Here is a 26,336-nt window from a genome sequence, read left to right on the forward strand (position 1 = left end):
AAAATCACATCATCTGCAAAAAATATAGCTTTATCTCTTTCCAAAGTTTATACCACTCATTAAATTTTGTTTTTTAATTCATTCACTAAAATCGCCAAGAGAGTAGTGAATAGCAATGGTGATAGTGGGCACCTCTATTTCTTGATTTTAATTTAAATGGTTTTGATGTTTAGCTATTCAGTATATTTGCTATTACATTTTGGTAAATAATTTTTATTATATTCAATGCTATTTTACACACAAATTTTTGCTAGGAATGGCAGTTAAATTCTACCAAAAGTCTTTTTCAGTGTTAAATATCATTATATGGCTTTTCCCTTTTAATCTGTTGATGTGTGAATTATGTTGGCAGATTTTACAATATTGAACTCTGTTTCACTGCTGAAGTTTACACTACTGGATACTATACACTCCTTGGTAATAGGATATCATTTTTCTAATATATTGCTAGATTATACTTGGCAGTATTTATTTAGAATTTCATATTTGTATGTGATATGCATTTGCAGTTTAGAGTTTTGGCTTTTATATTACATTCCTCAAATCTCATATGCTGGCTTCATGAAAAATTTTTCACCTTCTTATGTGGCTTGGAAGAGTCTGAATATCATTGGAATGATCTGTTCTTTTAAAGTTGAAGAATAGTTCAGCTGTGATCCTGGCTGGACCTCATCTTCCAGTCTCTTTTACTGTATGACCTATTCAAATGTTCAACTTTTCCTGGGTGCATTTTGATAATCATTAGCGAGGAAATCATCCAGTTACTCCAGAGTTTCAAATGTGTTGCTATAGAAATGCCTGTATTATTCTCTCTTGTTTTAATTTAAAAAAAACAAAAACAAAAAACAACTTCTCCCACATCTTTAGTTAGTTTTCCTCACTTGCTTAGTAATTAAGGTTAAGATGCATATATTTAGGAGAATGGGTAAATGGTGACAGCATTAAAAGAGACCAAGCACAAAGAGAAAAGAAGACTGGGGAGAGTGTGAGTTGATATGGTGAAGGATAACCAGATGGAATCCACTTCCAGCTTGGAGCTGAGATTTGAATGTGCAGTGAAGCAGAAACAACCAGGGTACCATCCAGATAACAGAAGTCATCAAGAGAAAAAGTGCAAAATGGGAAGAGAATCATAGCTGAAACATAGGGGAATCTCAACACTCAAATGGAAGGTAGAGAGTAAAAACCTGATAGAAGATAAAGCACTGAGACATAAAATCCAGGACAGACTGATGTATAAGGATACAAAGAGAGAGCAAGTGACGAAGGAGGGGGAGAGGAGAAAGGAGGGGAGGATGAGGAAGGGAAAGAAGAGGAGGCGGAGGAGAGGAAGAGATAGTCATCACCTCAACTGAGAGATCAGACCAGATGGGTGACTGTGGACACAGGGACGAGAACAAGGAGACACGGCCAAAGAGGTGAAGGGTCACTTGAACAGGGGGTTGAATGCGGATCAGGATTCCTGAGTGGGCCCAGGTCTGTCACTAGAGGAGAAAGAAGAACTAAGAAAGCTCCAAGTTCTTACGGGAATATTCAGGTGATGGTGAAGTTTACAGTAAAGAGACATCTGTGTGCAGATTTGCCCGTGTTAACTGGTTTCCCCCTTGATATGTAGTGGATGTGGGGAAGGCAGGTCTACGAGAATAACCTGTATTACTGAGACACCGTGAAGAAGACCCAAATAACTACAGGTTGATATTAAAATACTCCCCTATGAATACCATGTTATCAGTCATCAAATTAACATCCGTCTGTATGAGTTGGCAATATCCTCTTCATAAAATGATTAACTATATATTTCCCTTGACCTTTGCTTCTCTGTATCCTAGAGACATCTCCTGTAATCTGGTGAATATAATAGAGCTCCAGTTGTTACTGCTACTTTCATTAATTTAATTAATTCTGTCGATCAGAATTTAGAGTTTCCTCTACTCAAGACATCTCCTGCTGGACTTCAGTTAATGGACATACTTAAAATATTATTCAAGATTGTTTAGGGACTTCCCTGGTGGCGCAGTGGTTAAGAATCCGCCTGCTAATGCAGGGGATACGGGTTCGAGCCCTGGTCGGGGAAGATCCCACGTGCTGCGGAGCAGCTAAGCCACAGTGCTGCAGAGCAGGTGCGCCACAACTACTGGAGCCTGTGTGCTCTAGAGCCTGAGCGCCACAATTACTGAGCCCACGTGCCACAACTACTGAAGCCCGCGCGCCTAGAGCCTGTGCTCCGCAACTAGAGAAGCCACCGCAATGAGAAGCCCACGCACCGCAACGAAGAGTAGCCCCTGCTCACCACAACTAGAGAAAGCCCTCGCACAGCAACAAAGACCCAATGCAGCGCCCCCCCAAAAAAGAGACTGTTTGTTCTCTTGACACTGAAAGTGTTTTAAAATAAATTATTCCCCAAATCATATCTTAACCTCACAGCTTGCTAACCTTTCAAAACACTAATCATTCTCAGGGAATGTAAGTTTAAAATCCATGAAGCAACACTGAATTTCAGTTCACTAGCAGACCATTTGGGGCAAAATACAGTGCTTTTATTAGTTGAATGATAAATTAGCACTGTTTAAAGAAAATTTTTAATGTAAAAACATCTAAAACGGTTTTGTGAAATTAAATTGCTGAAAAGCATATTCAAAGCAGCAGCAAAGATTTCATTAGTCCCCATCGGCCTCTTTGCCGCTGAGCTCTTTAGGACTCTTGTGTTAATGAGAGCCCCTTGGTCCTGACTAGAATATTAATGCTATGTACATGCAACAGGAAAGTGCCGTAACTGTAGACCTCATGACTAAAAAACCCTAAAATAAAGGAGCTCAATAATGGTGCCATTCCCTTAGCAACAGGTACACAATAATTCCCACTTCCTGCAAGGAAGCTCAGAGTGATTCTGCAACTTAGAACCTGTGGGGGCAGAGTAACAGCCCCCAAAGACGTCCCTACCTTAATCCCCAGAAACCGTGAACATGTTACGTTATACGGCAAAAGTGATTTTGCTGCTGTGATTAAGCTTCTTGAGATGGGGAGATCATCTTGGCTTATCCATGTGGGTCCAATATAATCACAGGGGTCCCTGAAAGTGGAGACGTTTTCCTGGCTGTGGTCAGAGGAAGATGTGACTGTGACAGAAAAACCCGAGAGATGCTCCTTTGCTGGCTTTGAAGACAGAGGAAGGGACCATGAGCCAAGGAGTGCAGGTGACCTGTAGAAGCTGGAAAAGGCAGGAAACAGTTCCTCCCCTTGAGCCTCTGGAAGGGACACAGCCCTGCCCACTGACTTTAGCGCAGTGGGACCCATGTCAGGCTTCTAACCCGAGGAACCAGAAGATAACAAACTTCTGCTGTTGGAACTGCTAAGTCATGGTTACAGGAAACTAACACTGAACTGTAATCAGGAATAATTGATATTTAGTAAACTGTTCAAACTCACTACCAAAAAGTTTCTAAATGCTCAACAAATGGATCAAATAATCATATTTCATTAGCCTGAAAAATAAGAAGGAATCCACAAATAATAAAATAGCTTAGGACAAGAGGTATCACATAGTATTTACTGTATTCTCTGATTTGAACTGAGGTTCACTGTATAAAATACAGAAATTACAAAAGAACTTTAAAAACACATCCATAGCTAATATTTTCCTGTCCCATTAAGCTGATGCTTGGGAAACTAATTTATAACAGCACATGTTGTCTACAAAAATCTTGCACTGTCCTAGCGTTTTCTGTACAGAAAGCTTATGATGTTAACTCTCCAAAATAGTTTTAAATACAGTCATAAAGCTTCGGGCTGGGAGGTATCTAATAAATCAGCTAATCATTCTAAATATGAAAGAAGTGATTTCCCCAAGGTTTCGTTTTGGCATAAATGTCTTATTTCACGGCTCCATCACTCTGATAAGCCATAAATGTGCACTAATTTAAATAGCTGGTTTCAATTCCCAAGGATCCTTTCTGTGCTTTAAAAATCATCAATAAAATATAGCTTCCTTGTCAAACTACATCCTGAATTATTGAATTCAGACTTGCTATTATAAAAAATTAATTATGACAACAACTATCAGCGAAAACTAATTTCTCCTAAGATACCAAGCCCCGTGAAGACAATTACAGATAATTAAAAGTACAGAGAAAACGGCCAACCATAGGCTCATCTCGGTAGAACACTTTTCAACACACAGCGAAATTAAAATGCCAGTGTCATAAACTTCTAAAACCTGGCTTTCTATATAGCTTTATGCTTAATTGCATAAAGCAACGTATGCAACATCTCCATCACAGAGACCGATCCATTCCGGGTAGAAAGTGTGCGCCCAGAGTTCTGCGCGGAGTCCTGGCCCCGGTTCGGGGGGGCTCCGTCTGGGACCCTCGCTGGCCTCTCCTCCTCTCCCCACGGTGGGGCGGGTGTCCTCAGCCTTCTGTTCGACGTGCTCCCCACAGAGGTCTCCCTGCGCTCACAGGTTCACCACTACCTACACACCTGACGATCCCTCCCACCCCTCTCACCAGCCCCCTGGAATGTTCCGCAGACCCTCAGCCTCCACACGAAAGCCCAGCCCCGTCCCTCGAGTGCAACCCCCGTGTTCCTGAGGTCAGGGAGCAGCATCCACACTGGACCTGGCGGTGGCTCCTCTAGCCCCTGAAGTCAGCCCCCCACCAGTCCCAAGGCTCCTCCCTCTGGGATCTAAGGAGTCTTCTCGGCCTGTGAGAGCCCAGCAGGCCTGTCTCGTGGGCAGCCGGCTCCCTCCACCCCTCCTCTGCCCACACGCACTCCAGCCCTCTCCAGGGACAGCCCAAGTCCCGACGTCCACATGGCGCTGCACAGCACCCACGGCCCTTCCCCACCACACCCCCCCCCCCCCCAGCTCTTGGCCTCATCAGCCACTTTCTCTAGTCACTTCTGTAAACACGTATGGAGGACCCACTACGTGCTGGGCTCTATGGACACGACCGTGGACAGGCATGAGGCCTCACTCTCAAGCTTTAAAACCTAATGGAGAAATAACCCAAAATACAATTATGAACCAAGTGCTTTTATAGAACATAGGGCCTTGAGAGCACAGAACTGACCGCCCGGCCTAGTCCAGGAGATCAGGGGAAGCCTTCCTGACACGCGGCTCAAAAGCCCAAGCCCAAGGGTCAGCGGGCAGTAGCAACACATGGACACGATGGTCAGGCCAAAGGCGGCCCTAGAGGGACAGGCAGGGAGCACAGCGGGCGTGGGGCACTGCGGCGGCACCCCAGGAAACAAGGCCAGCGCTACCAGAGCGTGAGGGGTGAGGGGGCACACGGCTGAGACCAAGCCGAGGAGGGGAAAGGGCAGAGTCTGTGTGTGTGAGGCCTCGGCAGGGTCTGCCCGGATCCTATCCTCCAGGCAACAGGAGGCATCTGAAAGGTTTCAAGCAAAGCAGGGTGGACGTGTGGGCAGGATGAGGTGGGTCAGGTCATCTCGAGCGCAGGTCTGAGGACATTAGTGGGGACGTCCAGGCGACAGATGACAGTATGGATGCAGGTGGATTTCCCCTGGGCATCACAATTTGGGGCTTTACGTTGAAATGCAAGGGAGGGAGGGGCGGGGAGAAGAGTAAGGGTTCCCAGTTAAGGAAGATGAAAAGAGTAGCAGACTGGAGAAATATTCCAGAGGCAGAAGCCACCGCCCTGCTGGCAGAGAGCTCACAGGAAGTGAAAAGAACAAGGCATCGAGGGGGCTGCCCGGGTCAGCGTGGGCACCTGACGGACAGGCCAGCCATCCAGCTAGTGAGCGTGTTCATCCCACGCCGGGTGTGGGCTCTGCCAAGATGAGAATGACTTTAAATCAAATGTAAGATCCCTTTATCCCCAAATAATTGCACGGTCAAGTTTTCTGAAAGTTTGTCTATTTCTATAACCCTATATGCCTTCTAGATCTGCCCAACTTACTGAAGACCAAACCCAATGCCGTATCATGTCCCCAGGCTCTGCATTCCCATTGGAACAGTCACAAAATATTGGCCAAAATCTTCTGTTTTTATTGACAGTGCTTTTCCAAAAAATTATTTTCTACACATTGCTACATCTCAAGGAGACTTTGCAGGAAAAGCTGGGGAGAACCATGTTGTGCTGTTTCCAGCTATGTAACGGAAGAAAAGCCAGAGGAGTTTTTAAAGGTTTAAACTTCATATCCGTCTATTCCTTAAACAAAATAAGTTCTTCCTTAAGTAGGATAAAGACAATTTTTTCTTTAAAAGAGTGCTTCACCTAATGCTAATTCTCTAGAGTAAATAATTTTAGAACAGTCCTTTAGGAATCTCCTAAGCAAAATATGAGCCTATACAAAAAGAACCTGAAATTACTAAGACTAATACATAAATTCCCGATTTAAGCTGTTCAAGAAGAATACATTTGTTGAGTATTTACCAAGAGCCAAACACACTCTATAAACATTTTCTCATTTAATCCTGACAATTTTATGGGGTAAGAGGTATTACTATTCCCATTTCACAGGGAAGAAAATTGAGGCTTAGAGAAGTTAAATAACTTGTTGGAAGTCACACGGTTAAGTGGCAAAACCAAAATTCAAAAGAGGTCTGTTTGAGTCGAACCACACATTCTGCATTTCCTTTCATATAATCAAAAGAAGTCATTTTTCAGAAAGAACAACTACAAGTTTGGACTTCTAAATATAACATTTATGCTGGGCTCCAGGCAAAACCGTGGCTGAGTATGCAGGCCCAGGCCATCTGCCCATAGCTGCCTGCCTGTCTGCATCGGGCTTGACCATCAGGGAAGCCTGTGTGCTGCACTGCGGTGTCTGCACTAGGAATGAGGAGCTTTCTTAGAGGAAATCTTTTTTTTTTTTAAATAGGGTTCAATTATGCATATGGAAATCAGTAGAAAATTGACTCCAGTCATGAACATTCCAGGTGAACCTCTAAGAAATTCATCTATGCTATAAAGTGAGCCACCACACAAATACAGCTTTGCACTTGAGCGCGACAACAATCAATAAGTTTAGCAAAACAACAAGAGTACGTCACCAATTCCTATCTCTCCCTGGCTTTTGAGAGAAATCCACCAGTGTTCTCCGGGGGGCCCCAGCATCAGACCCACGTTGGTCCCAGGCATCCAGACTCAAAACACAACAGTCATATTAACTCTCCCCTGGGCTTCACGACTCTAGGACTGGTACCCAAATGCAGTGGAGGAGGGTCGACAGCAGGGTCTGGGGGGATGAGGCTTCACAGCTGAATTTAGGTCCGAAGTGGGCGGCGACTAAGGAAATGCCACATGCACAGAGGGCAGGGTGGGACCTCTCAGGCGACTTCTGACAACTCACTGACCCTCGACGCGCAGGAGCCCTGGCCACCACCCACCCATGCGCCGTCGCCGTGAAGGGGGGGGATGGCCACCGGCAAACAGGAGCAGGAGCCCACACTCAACCGCCTCACCCGTCTTTTCCCTGTTTCCACCTCAGGGCTGCTCCTGGCCTCCTGGCCTCCTGTTCCAGGCGGGCCACGTGCCTCCCTTCTCCTCCTGGCCGTCTCCTTCCCTTCTCCTTCCCCCGTCTGTCCCGCCCTCTCCTTCTGAACAACTCCGTCCTAAAGCCATTACGTGGGCACAGGGGAGGCATGGGGGAGCACTGGGTGGGAGAGGGGAGCTCAGCACACAGACCTCCACCACGGGGCGGGGGGGCGGGGGGGAGAGTCACCACCGAGGGGGTGGGTGGGAGAATCCAAACAAAGTGTGGAGGGCACCACCCAGGAGGATGACCCCGACTGGGGAGTCGGGCCCTGAGTGGGGCAAGGAGGGCACCCCTGGAAGGGCCGCCTGTTGCAGAGCATCGGGCCTGAAGCCCGATGCGCCTGAGGAAGGCGTCCCACACCCTCACCCCCGCAGAGGCTGCGGGCCGGCATCTGGGGATGCAGCCCGGAGGGCGGGGCCTGAGTCCGGGAGGGGTTGGTGGCAGCGATGAGAGGACGAGAATACAGAGGAGGGTGAGCGAATAGGCAAACACACAGGGTAACAGCAGCCGCATTGCTCGCTGTCAAAAACCGAGAATCAAATATTTAAATGCGGAAAACTAGAGTGAATCCTGTGGGATCAGGTTGGAATTGGAGGTATCACTGTGAATGCAGGGATTTCAGTATACAGAGATAGACTGACATATAAAACTCAACAGTGCTAGAAAGCGTGTGTATGTACATACGCGCAGTGCATAAACTGCGTGTATATAAACGCACAAACAGATGTTACTCAGGGAGTAACAGAGACACATCACAAAGACACCAAAACCAACTTGCAGGGGTCCCTACTGACCAAGCTGGGGTCCGTTTGAGCACCAAAATAACAGAAATTGATTTAAATTCAGTGAATAAAATAAGGAGCCGTAAGTCCACATTAAAATAAATAAATAGGGACTTCCCTGGTGGTCCAGTGGTTAAGACTTCACCTTCCAATGCAGGGGGGTGCAGGTTTGATCCCTGGTCTGGGAGCTAAGATCCTACATGCCTCACGGCCAAAAAAACCAAAAAACGTAAAACAGAAGCAATATTGTAACAAATTCAGTAAAGACTTTAAATATGGTCCACATCAAAATAATCTTAAAAAAAAATAATAAATTAAATTAAATACATAAATAGAAAATTTGGTGAAAAATAGAATATTTATACCTTTTAATTACCTCTCTGCAAAACACTTATTATTTCAAAAAAACTGTAACTTTACAGTTGACAAACCTGTCAGACACCATTTCACCAGCAAGAGATAAAAGTTATCAGCAGAAACTGGACAGACCAAAATCATGTGCAACTGGTCATGCCACCAGAAGAAAAAGCACCGCTTCTGTGATATTCCCCCAGAGATGCAGAACCTGAATCTAATCATGAGGAAATACCAGACAAACCCAAAACGAGGAGCATTTACAGGATAAGTGGCCTGTTACCGCCACAAGTGTCAAGGTCCTGCCAATCCAGGGGAGGCTGAGGAACTGGTCCAGACTGGAGGGACAGACGACTAAACACGGTGTGTGCTCTGAGCTGGGTCCACCATTGCCAAGGGCATTATCGGGGCGGCTCTGATGGCTGACTGGGGTCTGCAGCCGGCGCGGCAGGAGCCTCCCACTTTGAATGGCTTGTCCTAGTCGTGTCAGGCGTGGTCTTGTTTGCAGGAAACACATGCTGAAGTATCTGAGGTATCAGGCTGGCAAATTGCTCTCTGATCGTTGGGAAAAATTCTTTAAACCGTACCTGCAACTCTTCCATAAGTTTGACATAGTTTCCAAAAAAGTTTTAATGTATTTAGGAAAAGAAGAAATGCTTTCACTCTACAGTGTGAAGGGAGCAGTTATTAAACATAGGCAGCTAATAAGCCACTTGTCCATATAAAACATTTCACATGAAATAGTGTAGGTTCAAATGAATATTGAAGTGCCCCCAAAGGAGCAGCTTTAATCTCAGTAGCAAAAGGTAATTATGCTGAACAAAAATCAAAGCACATTCGTGGCAAGAATCCTTTGGATTCAAAAGGAAACCTCAAAAGGAAACAAAAGTCTCTGGTTTGAGAAGCGTGCAGGAAGGGAGGATGGCGTTCCACTCGGGAAGGAGATGGAAGCGGGACATCTCCAGGCCCACCCTCCTTAGAACTCGGCGAGGCCCCCGGGGCTTGAAGGCTTCACACGCCTCCACTGGAAGTAAGTGCTGCTCCGTGACATTTTCTTCTGCTAAATCGATCTAAGAATCAGGCTACTCAGTCCCCTTTCCAGAGTTCAAGATTCTTACTGCCCACTAGAGACCCCTAATGACAGGGTGTAGAGGCTCCTCTGCAGGACAGATCGGGAGCATAAATAATCTGAAGGCTCCTCAGCAAGTTCTCTACTGAAGTAAAAGTTTAGGACGGTGTCTGCTTTCATAGACTATTAAAGGATTCACAGAATTAAAGAATTTTTTTCAATACATATAACTGACAAAAGTTTATTATCAAGAAACTTCAGTAGGTTTTTAAAAAGACTGTTCTGGTTTTACAATACTGAAAGATGACAATCCAAGACAGGACATACACAAAAAAGGATAATTAAAATATTAAGTACTGTCTAAATTAAAAGACCATATACAAAAATAAACTCAAAATGGTTTAAAGACCTAAATATAAGACATGACATCATAAAACTTCTGAAGAGAACATAAGCAAAACATTCTCGGACATAAATCATAGCAATATTTTCTTAGATCGGTGTCCCAAAGCAAAAGAAATAAAAGCCAAATAAATAAAGAAATAAACAAACAAACAATCAAGTGGGACCTAATCAAACTTAAAAGCTTTGGCAAAGCAAAGGAAATCACCAACAAAACACAAAAAACCTCTACAGAATGGGAGAAAATACTTGCAAATGATGTGACTGACAAGGGGTTAATATCTAAAATATACAAACAGCTCATACAACTCAATATCAAAAAAACCAAACAACCCAATCAAAAACGGGCAGAAGACCTAAACAGACATTTCTCCAAAGAAGACATACAGATGGGCAACAAGCACATGAAAAGATGCTCAACATCACTAATTACTAGAGAAACGCAAATCAAAACTACAATGAGGTATCACCTCACACCAGTCAGAATGGCCATCATCAAAAAAGTCTACAAATAAATGCTGGAGAGGGTGTGGAGAAAAGGGAACCCTCTGGTGGGAATGTAAACTGGTGCAACCACTATGGAAAACAGTATGGAGGTTCCTTAAAAAACTAAAAATAGTGTTATCATATGATTCAGCAATACCAATCCTGGGCATATATCCAGAAAAGACGAAAACTCTAATTCGAAAAGATACATGCACTCCAACGTTCATAGCAGCTCTATTTACAATAGCCAAGACATGGAAGCAACCTAAGTGTCCACTGACAGATGAATGGATAAGGAAGATGTGGTATGTATATACAATGGAATATTACTCAGCCATAAAAAAGAATGAAATAATGCCATTTGCAGTAACATGGATGAAGCTAGAGAATATCTACTAAGTCAAGTAAGTCTTACAGAGAAAGACAAATATCATATGATATCACTTACATGTGGAATCTAAAAAATAATACAAATGAATTATATACAAAACAGGAACAGACTCAGACATAGAAAACAAACTTATGGTTACCAAAGGGGAAAGAGCGGGGAGGGGTAAATTAGGAGTATGGGATTGACATATACACACAACTATACATAAAATAGATAAGCAACAAGGATTTACTGTATAGCTCAGAGAACTGTGTTCAATATCCTGCACTAACCTATAATGGAAAAGAATCTCAAAAAATATATATGTATATAACTGAATCACTTTGCTGTACACCTGAAACTAACACAATATAATAAATCAACTATACTTCAATTAAAAAATAAATAAATAAATAACATAATTCAACATGGCCCATACAAACTGTCTTTATAAGACAGGCTTTGTGAACATGGTCCTTGCCCTATCTTGTACTTTATACAGTTTCATTCATTGTATCATCTACTGACTGACTCCAGGAAGAAAACAAATATGTTCTTTTCCTTTGCGAGAGTATATACATACACACCACCACTCATCCACCCAGAAGGGACAGAACACTAGAGGAGAGGTTTGGCAACTTACTCAGTTAAATTCAAAGATTAGCTCATTTGTAAACTAGTATCAACAGCAAATAAATTACTTGAAAGCATATATAGAGGACTACTTGTTACAGAGGAGTACTTTTGTTGCAGTGCATGTGGATGCTTCAGTTATTGATGTTTCCCCCCAAAAGTTCATTAGTTAAAAAGAAGTCCCCTGCTCATCCTCCAGTGACAGTTTCACGGCTCAACGAAAATGCAGTTCTTTAGGTTCAAATACCCGAGTGCCCGAATATTTAACTGCGTATTTAATGACTGTAAATGCCATCCGAAGATAAGAATCTTCTAAATTAAAATTGATTTGGTTTTCACTTTTCTGATGTTGACATGCTTTCTTAGGTAGAGAATTACCGTGGTGGAAATGAACCGATCTCTCACAACGTTTAAAAAATGCAGACATCAGTTCCACTGGCATGTAAGTATTTTTGCAAGAAAGCACCTCTGTGTGTACACCCAGGAAGCAGACCAGTTACTCTAACAGAAGACTGCAGGGATAATGCTCAAGGGGTCCTCTGAATCTTTCAGAGTTACTTAATTAGCCACATCCCCCAGCATAGAAACTACTCCCTGAAGTAGTTAAGCACTTTTAGAAGCTGTGTTAATTCTTCTTCAGGCCATTGAGCTAATTAATACTTGAGAGTTTTAGTAAATCATTACTTCAGCATACTAAACAACACTTCCTATGGGCTGGATTGGACCTGATTAGATGTCTTTTTAAAAGATGCTAACTTAAGTGAGAGATACAGCATCACATAAAAAATTTCTTCAAACCAAATGCCCTAGGATATGCCGAGAGAAAATAGAATAGGGAGAAAAACACAAAATAAGGGAAGTAGGGGAGAGACTGGGTTTTGAAGGAGCCGGCTACTTGGTTCAGGCCTGAGGAAGAATCCTCCAGGCAGCAGGAACGGTTCTTCAGACAGCACGGTCTAGACGGCAGGTTCTGTTCAGCCGAGCAAACCAACGACTGCGGGTGGTGGCACGTGATGGGCAAGTGCAGATGGTGAGAAGCCTCGAATGCTACTCTACAGAAAGGACCCAGGGCCCTCTACTAACAGGATCTCAGCTTAGTTTCCGTTGGGTTAGAGAGGGTATAAAGAGTGAACAACAGAAAAATGACCAGAGGCAGCTCTAATTTGGAGGATATGACTTGAGAGAAATCAAGAAGGATGAGTAGAGAAAGGGTGGTGACCGTGTGGCCAGGCTCCAGGGTGCGTGAGAGGGAGGAGTCCAGGGTGTGTCCAGGATCTGGACTGACTGCAGGTGGACGATGGTACTGCAGGAGGAGGGGCTGCAGCAGAAGCAGGCTGACCATCAGGGGACCAAGACGGGTTCATTTTTCACATCTAAGTGAAATCCAGAGAGTAAGAAAAGTAACAGCATGAAAGCGTCCATTGATTTGGGACGTCCCTGGTTCCACTCAACCCACAAAATGTTAACCACCATCCCCGAGGCCCTGGTGAGCTAAGCAAGAGCAGCTTCAGGGGAGTGGCAGGGTGTAGGTGCCCGAGGGTGGACACGGGATGAGTGGTGGCCGGGGAGAAAATACTGGAGCCCTCAAGAAACTCAGATGCTACCGGCCAGCTCGGGCCATGAGAGACCAACATGAGAGACTTTAAAGTAAAAGAGATCTGTGTGCAGTGATGCTACAAAGGGATGTTCTGGACTGGATCTTGGAAGAGGAAAAGGACATTAGTAGAAAAACTAGTGAAATTTGAATGAAGTCTGCAGTTTAGTGACCCCTGACGTACCAATATTAATTTCTTAGTTCTGACAAATGTCCTGAGGTCATGTAAGATACTAACCTCAGAAGATAGTGGGTGAAGCATATACAGGACTATCCCTGTACTACATTTGCAACTTTTCTCTAAATCTGGTTAATCCAAAATGAAAAGTTTACTTACAAAAAAAGAAATAAATCTAAGAACAGATATTCCAACAATACCACCCACAAGTTGAAGTTTTTAGTGTCCAGGAATTTCTGAATTTATTTTTTTAATATTTGGCTGACTCTAACATGATTACTAATTGTAAAAAAAAAACACCTAGAAAATGTACAAAGTATACTTTTTATCTCACAGCTTGAGAAATAACAATTTTTAACATCTTTTTTCTCATTTATAGATATGAGATTTTTTTTTAAACCATCACTGAGACTAATCCCTCCTGGCGGGGTGGGGGGGGGGCGGGGTCCCCTTAATATTTTATCATAACCTTTCCCTTCCATATAATTTAAGGTTCTTCAAAAGCATTTACATGACTACACAACTGTCTACACACAATTGTACCACAATGTTTTACCTATTCCACATTTGTTGGACATTTAGATGATTTCCAACTTTTCTCCATTTATAAATAGTACCATGAGTATCATATGCATAAATTAAATGCTCATGCTTATTTCATTAAGTAATTCCAAAGAGTGGAGTCCCTGAGTTGAAGGAAATGTTGACTTAACATTTTTAATAAATACTATCAACGTGTCCCCCAAAACGACAGAGCCAACTTATACTCCCAGAAGCAATGTACAGAGAGCCTATTTCCCTGACCCACCAGCAAGGGGGCATTAGCACTTTGCTGATTGTTTGTTAATTTGGTAGGTTAAAAAATGTTCATCGTTGCTTTTAAATTTGTCTTTCTTTGTTTTCTAGTGAGACTGAATATATTTAAACATATTTGCTTTTTAGCTACTTTCATTTCCTCTTCCATGAATTACTTAGTTCCTAATGCCTTTTGCCTGTTTTTGCACTGATATTTTAGTGTATCTGATTTTTTTTTCTACTTCCTTTATCTATTTTGGACCTTCTGCAAGTTGTAGTTGTGGTAAATACTTGCCAGTTTGTTATTTCCGTTTTAATTTTGTTTATTATGAGGTTCTTTGGTGTACACAGTTTAATTTGGATGTATATATATCTCATATTCCTTTATAATTTCTTCTACTGCTTTTACGATTATAAAGACCTCACAGTCCTAACATTAAACCAAAGAAATATTAGCATTAGTTTAAAAGAGCACTCAAAATTACGAAGGGAAAAAGCCAGATCACTTGTCCAACTGAAGAAATCAGTTGTTTTTATTTTGGAGACTTCAAATGTAGAGGTCTGGGATTATATAGTGATTGACAATACTAATTCCATAATCTCCATCATACATAATTATTAATAAATAATTCTTACCGAGGCAAGTCTTCTCTTAAGGGTGTCTAAGACAGTTGGTAAATTTTTTGAATAATATAGGAATAATATAGCTGAGAGTTTCCAAAAGAACCGGAAAATTAATCTCATGGCATGACTATGTCAAGAAAAATTAAGTGCAGCCAGTCCCCAAGGACACAGAGGGCCATATGAGACACCCTTAATACTTTAACTATTAGCAGTTACTCTTCCCATCCCACTTCTAATCAAGATTCCAGTTTTCTCTACCTTGGTTTTAATAGCTACAGAGAAGGGGAAATGATAAAATAGAAAGACCACAGGTAAAGTAGAAAGACCACAGGCTTTAGAACTTGCTAGATGTGGGCTCAAACCCTAGATCCACCAGTAACTAGTTAGTTTTACCCTAAGTAAGTCAAATGGCCCCTCAAAGCTTCATCATCTATAACACAGAGGTCAAGGTTAGTGACAGAGATTGGGCATTCAATAAATTAGTTTGTAGTGATTTCCAAAGAAATGCCTTGCTTGTGGTAAAATCACTACAGAAATTGTTTATTTTTCAATACAATTTTCTGTTCCCATATAAATATGTATGAGTACACAGTTTTTGTTTTTCTTTTGTTATTATTTTTAAGGCCTAAGGTAAGTGACTCAATCTATTTTGTTTAGCAAGCAGCCTACAGAAAAGATTAAAATATTTCCAGGAACTATAGGAGGAAGATCCCCATTATAATACTAAGATAGGCAATTTAGGGAACAGTTTCCTTTATCACATTAAAAGTAGTAAAAATATAAATCCTCAAAAGCCCCTCAAATAATTCAATTTGTATTCAACGAGCAGTTTGCAGCATCTGTATACACAAACCAAATCTCATCCTTCTTCTAAACATTTAGCTATGTTCCACAGCTGGGGAAAACAGCAATGACACCAGCGTCAGATTTGGAGAAGAATAAGCCACAGGACGACACTTTGGGGAATGGACCACTAACTACAAAATAAGTCTGGCAAAGGAAGAACAACAGCAAAAAGCTATTTCCTAGTAAAACTGAAAAACTACTTAAGATAAACCTGTAACTGGCTACAATGAAAACTATAAATACTAAATTACTAAAAAAATCTTAGTTTTGAGGACTGAATATTTTTAATTTGTTGGCTTAAGTCTGCTTTTCTTTTCCCAGAATAAATGCTTCAACCGTAGAATAAGAGAATCTAAAACAATTTACATTAGTGTGGAAAATATAGCTGCAGGGGAGAGACAACAACATAATAAATCACAACCTCTCTCTGAGAAGAAATAAAATTGTTTTAAAAAAAAACCCCTGCTGTTGGGGCCAGGTACAGTCCAAATTTATTTCTAGAATCCCAGTGTTGCATAACTGGAGTGTATTTCAATGAAACTGAACATCAAGTTACATAACTGTCAAATTACTGTATTCTATTTTGCTTTTTCAGCAAAGAACATGATGGGACTTGGGGTGACAGCAAAAGAAGAAAAGAAATTTAAAGCGGTATATTTTGCTTCTGATAGAAAACAACTTTTATTTTTAAAAATCATTTAGGTAGAAGATCACAAATTTTCAATATTGCGTGCCAAGACTAAGCATTATATATGGTCTTTAAAAACCTCAATACTTGTTTGTCATTTTTTAAGATATTTTCAGTTGTTTCCATTATTGGAGGGAAAGAAACTTAAATACTTATGGTACTTTAAAAGTTCATTAGAGGAGAATTATCAAATTTACATGCTTCTTTCCCACCAGGAGTAGCACAAATGTTGGACATTCAACTATATTTTACAGAAAATTTAATAACAGCTGCCTGCTTGTATAGCAGTAATCACAATATGTATGGAATATGTATTCCAGGGAAACAGCATCTGCATTTGCTGATTAAAATTTAAAACATCAGAGAATTAGTTGAATACTAAAAAGCTGTTATCTAAAACCTACGGATGTATTAAAAACCATAATGAGGGACATTTACCTTGGAGCAAATGTACAACCTCCTGTAAAACATGACTCCAATAGAAGGGTACGAATGCCATCATTAGAAGATTAAACCAATCTGGGAAAAGCTTAAACAAAGAATTATAAACAAACTAAGCAGCATCATTTGTTTTCTTGTTCACAGGGAAAGTTTACAAATCAGTTCTTTTTTCAAAGGCAAATAAATGAGTTAAGAGCTTCCGACTTTCTTGATACACATATTTGAAAGTCTTAGATGACACTGATGAAGTCTACAGGGGAGCATGTGACACTGTCAACAAGCGATACTATAATTATAGATTTAAATTGATAAACCTAAACCAACTGTAGCTATCTAATAAAAATGTCACTTAAAAGTAATTCATTATAAAGCAAAACTGTAAAGGGTGGTGACAATTACCGTGACTCAGAGGGGTCACACCATCCCTGGGCTTCTTTTCTTCTTCAGCTTGCTCCTAGAACACAGAAAATGTGGTTTAGACCCTGTTTCTGGGTAATTGTTTGAAACACTGAAAATTGACTTTTCTGTTTGCTGGAAGCCAAGCCACGAAGAGCGCTGTGAATGGAAGGAACCTACATCAGCAGCCAGCGCCCGGCCACACCACCACCCATTCGGACGCAGGAGGAACCCTTTGTTATTGTCTTAATTCTCTGTTGGCTCAGATATGACAGAAAGGAAGGTTCAAAGGCAGGCTGAGGGAAGAAGGGCGTCCCCTGCCCCCGCCAAGCCCTCCATCCTCCCCTGGCTTTCGGCCTGCCAGCACCTGCTACAGCTTATGAGGCTCAGTTAAGGTCCAAGTTTAGCCCAACCAACCCTCACAGGACGGACAAATGCCTTCAAAGATCCCTGCGAAGAAACCACAAACACAAGCGACCCTGAGAAGGCAAAGCTTCTGTCCACGGAACCAGCAGTGCATCAGGCCAGGCTCACAGCAACTCCTGGAGGAAAGTCGACCATTTAGCAAAGACTAAGAGAATCACTTCTTTTTTGAAAGATACTCCAAGAGCATTTGTCCTGATACGTGTCTCACTTACATAGTTTTATGGCCATAAAAAAATGTATGCCCCCTATAAAAAAAAACTCATAATAATTTTACACTTAAAAGTTGAGGGACAGAGTTTCCCAATTTTAAGATCTTTCAAATTAAGAGTGTCAGCGGGCTTTCAACTCACTTATGGAAGTATAAATATGCAATACTTTTGAATAGTTTCCAAGACAAAGTGATTGTCATCCAAGAAGATGATAATCAGCAGCTGAATTACACAAAACCTTTGCATAATTGATGGATGATGCTGATAAAAAAAGTATCAGGATTCAGTAAGTTTGGTCAACAATCATTTCCTACAGTTTATTCCTCTAATTTTGGGGACATATCTTTTCTTTTTTCATTCTTTCACATTTTATTCTTTATTTTTTAACATCTTTATTGGCGTATAATTGCTTTACAATGGTGTGCTAGTTGCTGCTGTATCACAAAGTGAATCAGCTATACGTATACATATATCCCCATATCTCCTCCCTCTTGCGTCTCCCTCCCACCCTCCCTATCCCACCCCCCTAGGTGGTCACAAAGCACCGAGCTGATCTCCCTGTGCTGTGCGGCTGCTTCCCACTAGCTAGCTATTTTACATCTGGTAGTGTATATATGTCCATGACACTCTCTCACTTCGTCCCAGCTTACCCGTCCCCCTCCCTGTGGCTTCAAGTCCATTCTCTACGTCTGCATCTTTATTCCTGTCCTGCCCATAGGTTCATCAGAACCATTTTTTTTTTTAGATTCCATATATATATGTTAGCATACGGTATTTGTTTTTCTCTTTCTGACTTACTTCACTCTGTATGACAGACTCTAGGCCCATCCACCTCACTACAAATAACGCAATTTCGTTTCTTTTTATGGCTGAGTAATATTCCATTGTATATATGTGCCGCATCTTCTTTATCCATTCCTCTGTCAATGGACACTTAGGTTGCTTCCATGTCCTGGCTATTGTAAATAGTGCTGCAATGAACATTGTGGGACATGACTCTTTTTGAATTAAGGTTTTCTCAGGGTATATGCCCAGTAGTGGGATTGCTGGGTGGTATGGTAGTTCTATTTTTAGTTTTTTAAGGAACCTCCACACTGTCCTCCATAGTGGCTGTATCAATTTACATTCCCACCAACAGTGCAAGAGGGTTCCCTCTTCTCCACACCCTCTCCAGCATTTATTGTTTGTAGACTTTTTTATCTTTTTAAGCCAGGCCTAAGGTGACTGACTGTCCCAGTTTGCCTGGGACTGATCCAGTCACAGCACTTAAGTCCCATAACTGGAGGACCCTTCAGTCCTAGACAAACCAAGAGGGTTGGTCATCTAAGCTATGACAGCCATTAGAACTAAACCTAAAAAGTAGACTTCAGATAACAGGAACACAAGGCTTTAAAACAAGGTTTCAAAAAATTAATATTTTAATGAGAGCAAACTAGTTTTTAACTGTTAATCACTATTCATTTCATTTTTATATTGTACTTTTTGTTTCTTTTTTAGTCTATGGCTTTAAGGTACAAAATACAATTTGTATACAGTAAATCATATAATTTTCCAATAAACAAATAATACATATATATCCAGATATGTGACTGAAGTTTCTTTATTGATGAGGTGAACAAACCAACAAGTCTGAAGATGACTGAATCAGGCTGCCATTTGTTTATATAGTCATATAGAATTGATTATGATAGACTCCTTGAGATGCCTTAGTTTATACATATAATTTATTTTATTTTTTGAGTTCACATTGTTCAAGGTAAAAATAAATAGAGAAACAATTAATACAGTGAAAACTCCCCTCCCACCCCAACCCGTTCTCCCCCATCTGGCCTACGTATAATACCTCCACCCAGAAATCTTCGTTACTAGATTCTGAAATATCCTTGCAAAGTTTCCTTTATAAAAATGCAAAAAGAAAGAGAATATATTTTCTTATTTTCTTGTTCTTGCGCACAAAGGTAGCACTGTTTTCTACTTTTCTTTTCACTTAAAATACCCTGGAGGTCTCTATCAGGTTGTAAGAGCACACTCCTTCTTTTCGCAGTTAAACAGTATTACTCTGAATGGATACCTCATGATTTATTTAACTGATCCCATGTTTATGGATGTCCAGGTTGTCTCCAATCTTTTTTCCAATCACATAACGCTGCGGTGGAAAACCAGTACACGGGGCGTTTTGCATATGTGCCAGGATGTGTACAGAATGACTTCCCAGAAGTGGACCAGCCGGGTCAAACCAGACTCGTGTTTTCCTGCCAGGTCTGGCGCCCAGCAAGCCCCACTCAACAGCCCCACAGCCTCGGATCAGGCCTGTCTGCCCAGAGCCTTGCCCACAGGGTGTGATAGCAAAGTTTTGGATTTTTGCCAAGATGATGATGAAAAACATAATATCTCACTATCGTTTTATTTGCATTTGTTCCATTATGAAGAAGCTGAAGACTGTATATTTAAAAGCCATTGTATTTCCTTTTGTGTGAAATATCTCTTTACATCTGTGGCCCATTTTTTTCTGTTGGAATGACTACTCATCTTTTGGTCTCAATAAATTAGGAAGATTAGTCCTTTGTCTACAATATGAGAGGCATTATTTATTTTTTCCTGGTTAGTCATTTCTCTTTTTCACTTCTCTTACAGTATTTTTAATATGCAAGGATTTTTGTTGTTTATTTTGAGAAATAAAATTATCAAACTTTTCTTTTATGGCTGCTATTATTGAGTAATAGAAGATCCTTCTCTACTCCCACATCATAAAAACCTTCCTCTCTGTTTATGCCTTTTACACTTATGGTTTATTTCCTACACTTAAATCTTTGACAAATTGGAATTTGTGCCAGGACATGGGGTGAAGTTGAGACACACCATTTTTACCCAGGTGGCTCGTCACCTGTCCCAAGACCACTTATGGGATAGTCCCCCTCCTCCCATCAGTCTAAGACCTGTGTCCTATACACTAAACCCCCAGGTGCATTTGCCTCTTCTGTTTCTTTAGTTTACCTGTCTATCCAAGTACCAGAGCCACGATGCTTTACTTATTACAGCCTGATGTTTTGATATGTTTCCTGGGCTACTTTGTGTTTTACACGCAGTAAGAGGTTCTGTTCTGTACAAGTCTTAGAGTCAGACAGCTGAGGGTTTACACCCCTGCTTCTCCCCTCACCAGCTGTGTGACCCTGGGCAAGTGATTTAACCTCTCTGAGTTTCGGTTTCCTAATTTGTGACTTGGAGGTAATCATAACTTGTTTACTGAATTGTTTTGAGGATTAGAGATACACGGGTAGAGCCCTACTAAGCACATGCCACATGTAGACTCTCAGTTAATGGCAGTTATCATAGGTGTTTTGCCAGATTTCAAACTGCCAAGAGTGCATCAAGACTTAATCAAACTTAAGTTATCTTCTATATGTTTTCTAACTGAAAAAGCATATCTTGGATGAACAAGATCTCTGATGGAAGAAGAATCCTGAGGGAGGAGTAAAGAGGAATCTTAAAACCCTGAGTTAATTACTTATCTAAAGAATATTTATTGGGCAATTAATGTGCCAGGAACAGTGCTGGGTTTTAGGGAACAAATGGAATGCAATGTCCAGTGTTCGTGCACCGGCTGCCCTTCACTGTTCAGGTGTCTGCCAGCTGTTCATGGCTGATCGAGGACAAAGCGAAGGCTCGGTGTCCCCGCCGTTCCCTCCTCCCCATCCCACTGTGCAGGGTCCGTCCTCCACACAGCTCGCGTGCACCGGCCTCCACCCCTGCACAACCATCACCCTGCCCTCCAGGGCTTCCACCCCGCCCCCTGCCTGCCTCGCTCAGCCCCTGGCATCCAGGCCACTCAGTCTCACACACGGCGACCAATGGACCCACGTCTCCCTCCATCAAGTTACAGATGTGCAGATCCCAAGTCCACTGTACGGCTTCATCTGGATGCCCTACAGGCTCCTGAAACTCAGCCAGCACAAAATTAGTTCCTCATCTTCATTCTAATGCTCTTGCATCTCCTGTTCAGAGTCCCCAGAACTCACTCTGCGGCTTCCAGGACCCACGCCTCGGTCACGCAGTCCGTCCCGCTCTCCCTCCCAGCCACAGTGAAATCACCTCACGGTGGGCAGGATCCCCAGATGACGCCAAGAAGCCACCCCCAAGTCCCCTCCCCGTCACTTGCTTCTAGACCACAGAAAATGGCAGAAGTGATGGGATGGTCACCCCCTCAATTACATTACAACGTACAACTCCCCTCAGCTGACTGGAGGAGAGTCTCTGGCTGGCCTGAAAAAAGCAGGCTGCCTTGTTGTGAGAGGACCACATGGCAAGGAACTGTGGGGCTCCCTGGAGCTGAGGCTGGCCTCTGCGTGATAGCCGGCAAGAAGGCAGGAACCTCAGTCCTACAACTACAAGGAACTGAATTTTGCCGACAACCATCTGAGCTCGGAAGAGGCCGCAGAGCTCCAAAAGGAACTCAGTCCAACCATTTGATTTTACCCTTTGAGCCCCTGAGCAGAGAATCTATTTGAGCCGTGCCTGGACATCTGACCTACAGGCAGTGTGAGGTAACAGTCAATGTGTTGTAATAAGCCACTAAGCCTGTGGTGATTTGCTATCATCAACAGAAAGCTAACATGTGCCTATTTCTCCCCCGGGAAGCTTTCTCTGATCCTACCTCCTCTTCTCTGCTTCCCACCTCACCCATGCTAAGTCAGGTAACCTTCTGAAGCCTGGAAATATCCTGTATAAATCTCTAATACTGGGCCTACCACACTGCATGACCAGCTTCTCTCTTACTGGTCTCGTCTGCTTTGCTGAGCTTGCTGAAGTCAGACAGGGTCTTAACCATCTTTCCTCCACAAAGCATAGCCTGGCCCCTCGTCCAGCTTAACAAATACTTGCTGACTCAAGGCATGAATGCAAGGTTCAAGAATGGTACTTTTGTGCCTAGCAGATTTCATGTCCAAAGTTTTCATGGATATCTTTGTGCAAGTAATACAGTTGCATCCTTACAAAACATACTATAACCCAGTGTTCCTCAAACTTTAACATGCATATGAATCATCTGGGAAGCCTGTTAAAATGCACATCTGGATTCCGTGGGTCTGGGAAGGGCCTAAGAGCACGAGTTTCCAACAAGCCCCCAGGTGATGCCGCTGCTGAAGGTCTGTGGACCACACAAGGCGCTGCAAGTCCATGGTCATGGGGGAGGGGAGAACAGGGAGGCAGTAACCCAATCCTATCTACCTCTGTTCCACTGCATGTGAGATGATGAACTTAATCAGGTCTAATTTTCTACGGCAGCTCTTCACCCCAACTCCATCCCTCTTTTACCCACTCAATGCACAGGAAATTTACGTAATTCAAAACAAGGCAAGTCTCTTCTCATAAATGTTCTACCGCAAAACTGAAATGGTAACAAGAAACAGGGTTGGCTATGTGAGCACAACAGCTACTGAAGCATTTCTATAATCACTGTATCATTCAAATATAAAAAGAAATATATAATGTGCTGTGTGTCACTCAGTTAGTGGATTAGAATGTTTGGTTCACACTTCTTTATTTGCTACTGAAATTCTACCTAGATAGAAAAAACATATTCCTCACAAAAATAACATTACCTTTCGCTTCAAAGTTAAATTACTCAAGCTCCTGATGTCCATGTGTTTTTTTAGATGGAGTAAGGTTATAGATATGTAGACATACACATGAAAGATCATGATTTTGTATTACAGAATAAATTTACATTTCTCTTACGATATACTGACCTCGTTTTTAGGACATTTTTTTTGCAAACAAAAAATGATTTAATATCATATAATAGGGCAGAAAAAAATGCTGAATTGGGGGTCCGATAACCTAAGGCCAAATCCCAACCCCACCTATTTACCCAAAGAGCTAGGTAACTGGGAACAAATGACACGTATTCTCTGGATCTGATTTCTTTTGTCTGTAAAATAAAGGGATTGGACTAAATGTTCTCCAAAGCTCCTGCTAGCTTTAACATTCTTTGCGTCTGTCTGGGTTAATTAATTATTTCCTAAAGGTAGTAAATCCACACTGCTATCAATGGATAGAGTTAATCTTTTTAAAAAAGGAAAAATGAGCACTTTTCCTTATCCTCTCAAACAGAACACTTCAGGAAATCAAGATGAATTGAGAAAAACAAAACCATTACTGTGCCTTCTCGGGTTTCAAACTTTAGTTCTGAAAACTGAAAATAAAGCTTTAAGTAAAAAAAAAGAACACTGCTCTGAAAAAGGGGAGATAATAGTTTAAGGAACATAAAATAAGTCTTTGCTGTGGTACATTTCCATTAGCCAACTCAAATCCATCGTTCTGGAAGAGAGGATTATGAGCTGGGAAAATAACCAAAAAGGCTTGACATTCTGTTCCTTCCTGATGGCCCTGGATGCATCATATACTTTTACTACACGTTACAGTGATGTTTTCTAATTAATCAGTGCCTACTGTTCCCAGTCTGAGAAATCCAATCAAGGAAGCAAAGCAAAAGGGTTTTTCACCCACTGATTTGTGTTTGGCAATTTCAGGTCGTCACCGTGGAACCACCAGATGACACCCTTTCCTTTCGCTCACTGTCAGACAGGTCCTTGAGCACAGGACGTTCAAGCATCCTGCTGTTCCTCTTCCACAAGAATGAAGAGTGGGCTTCCCTGGTGGCGCAGTGGTTGAGAATCTGCCTGCTAATGCAGGGGACACGGGTTCGAGCCCTGGTCTGGGAAGATCCCACATGCCGTGGAGCAACTAGGCCCGTGAGCCACAACTACTGAGCCTGCGTGTCTGGAGCCTGTGCTCCGCAACGGGAGAGGCCGCGACAGTGAGAGGCCTGCGCACCGCGATGAAGAGTGGCCCCCGCTTGCCGCAACTAGAGAAAGCCCTCGCACAGAAACGAAGACCCAACACAGCCATAAATAAATAAATACATAAATAAACAGAGCAGCCCTAAACTTTGAAAAAAAAAAAAAAAGTTGGTAAAAAAAAAAAAAAAGAATGAAGGGTGATACCTACTGGTTTCCGGAACTATAGAAAACACTAAAACCCTATACAATATCTCCAGTAATAAACTATTATTTGAATTTCACCTGCTGTGTCAAGTCTACTTTTCAAAATTCTCTTTTGCTCTGATCCCACGTGGGACGCAGACTGAAGATAACCGAAATTAACCTTTCAGATAGAAATACAGGACAGGGTGGTCCCCACTGCTCTACTGGAATTGAGATGCAGACACAGAGGCAAATGCCCTCCTCTCGTTCAAATACCCCGAATGGAATCTCTCTTTCGTAATTGTATTCATCACGACGACGTTTCTTTTCTGTATTCTGTGACTGACATTTGGCGGCCTTGTGGACCGGGGAGGGACTGCCCCTCTCAGTGTGAGCCAATTCCTGGAGACAGCAAACAACGAGCCCGGGGGTCATGCCTCCTGAGTCCACAGCCCACTCCCCTTTCCTTACTGGCTCCTGCAGTCACTGGGACCCTATCCACTTGCCCTAAACCAACCCTGGGTCAGGTACTGGACGATCAGAGACAGCCCGGTAGCCAGAGACCACCGAAATTATCCAAACTAGCCACTCCTGAACCTGCTTGGCTTGTTCACCTTGCCTCCCCCGTTCATTTCCGAGAAAACCGCGATAGAGGCTCCTGCCCCTGGTTTCCCCTCGCCCCTGCGGCCCCCTGACCGACTCTGGTGCTTCGCCACAGGGCCCTGTCCGGTGTGATGTGCCCCCCCCCCCGGGAAACGGGAATCACAAACTATCCTTCTCAATGGCAGTCGTCTCGACCCGTGTACCTGGCTAAGCGTGAACAAAAACAAAAACGCAGGCATATTTTAAAACAGTATTTGTTAAGACTTACACCCAAAAAAAGGGAAAAAAGTCTAAAACACTTTTATTAACATCTCCTTTCTGCAGTTCCTCCACACATAGATGGATTCTACTCGCTGATACAAGCTGCTATCAGTCGTGTGCGGGGCAACAAAAGGATTTAAAAAGTCAGATACCACTGAAAAAATAAGAAAATGAAATAATCCTACCCTAAACATTTTTTTGATGTCTACTTAAGGATATTATTAAAAAAACACTGCCCTGCACTCCGCCCCAGCTGCAGCCAACCACGGCTCCCTCCTGTTGGTATGTCAAGTCCAGTGGCCCCAACATCAAGACCGTCTGAATTTGGCCACCCACATGCACCCCACTCACCTTACTATCTCACTGTGTACCAAACCTTAGACTTACTGAAATTAAAAGGCCCTTAAAAATCTTCTAATCTAAGACTTTTGTTCTAGAGACAAAGAAACTGAGCCTCAGCCTGGCAAAGGGCTTGTCCTTGGTCACAGAGCTACTTATCACCAGAGCCAAAGACCAAAATCCAAATACCCTGACTCGCATCCCAGCACTCACCCTACAAAACTGCTCAGTCAGAAAAGTCATTACAGCCACTATAATCCCGCCAGACATCACACAGGTCGTCGTATCTGCTTCCAGCCCCCAACCCAGCCTCCTGCTGCTTCCTTGGCCAGACAGCCCCTGCTATGACCCTTCAACTTCCTT

At 42.4% G+C, this 26,336-nt stretch overlaps 1 protein-coding gene across 1 annotated transcript in view; it reads right to left on the reverse strand.

Moving 5' to 3' along the window:
* Window positions 1-26,336, reverse strand: part of L3MBTL4 (L3MBTL histone methyl-lysine binding protein 4) — a 308,033-nt gene that overhangs the window by 276,578 nt on the left and 5,119 nt on the right. The window contains exon 3 of the mRNA XM_028162388.2: window positions 17,159-17,213. Within this exon, the coding sequence (XP_028018189.2) occupies window positions 17,159-17,213 (55 nt within the window). The remainder of the gene's footprint in view (window positions 1-17,158; window positions 17,214-26,336) is intronic.

The sequence above is a fragment of the Balaenoptera acutorostrata genome, chromosome 13, assembly GCF_949987535.1.
Source record: "Balaenoptera acutorostrata chromosome 13, mBalAcu1.1, whole genome shotgun sequence".
Lineage (NCBI taxonomy): Eukaryota > Metazoa > Chordata > Mammalia > Artiodactyla > Balaenopteridae > Balaenoptera > Balaenoptera acutorostrata.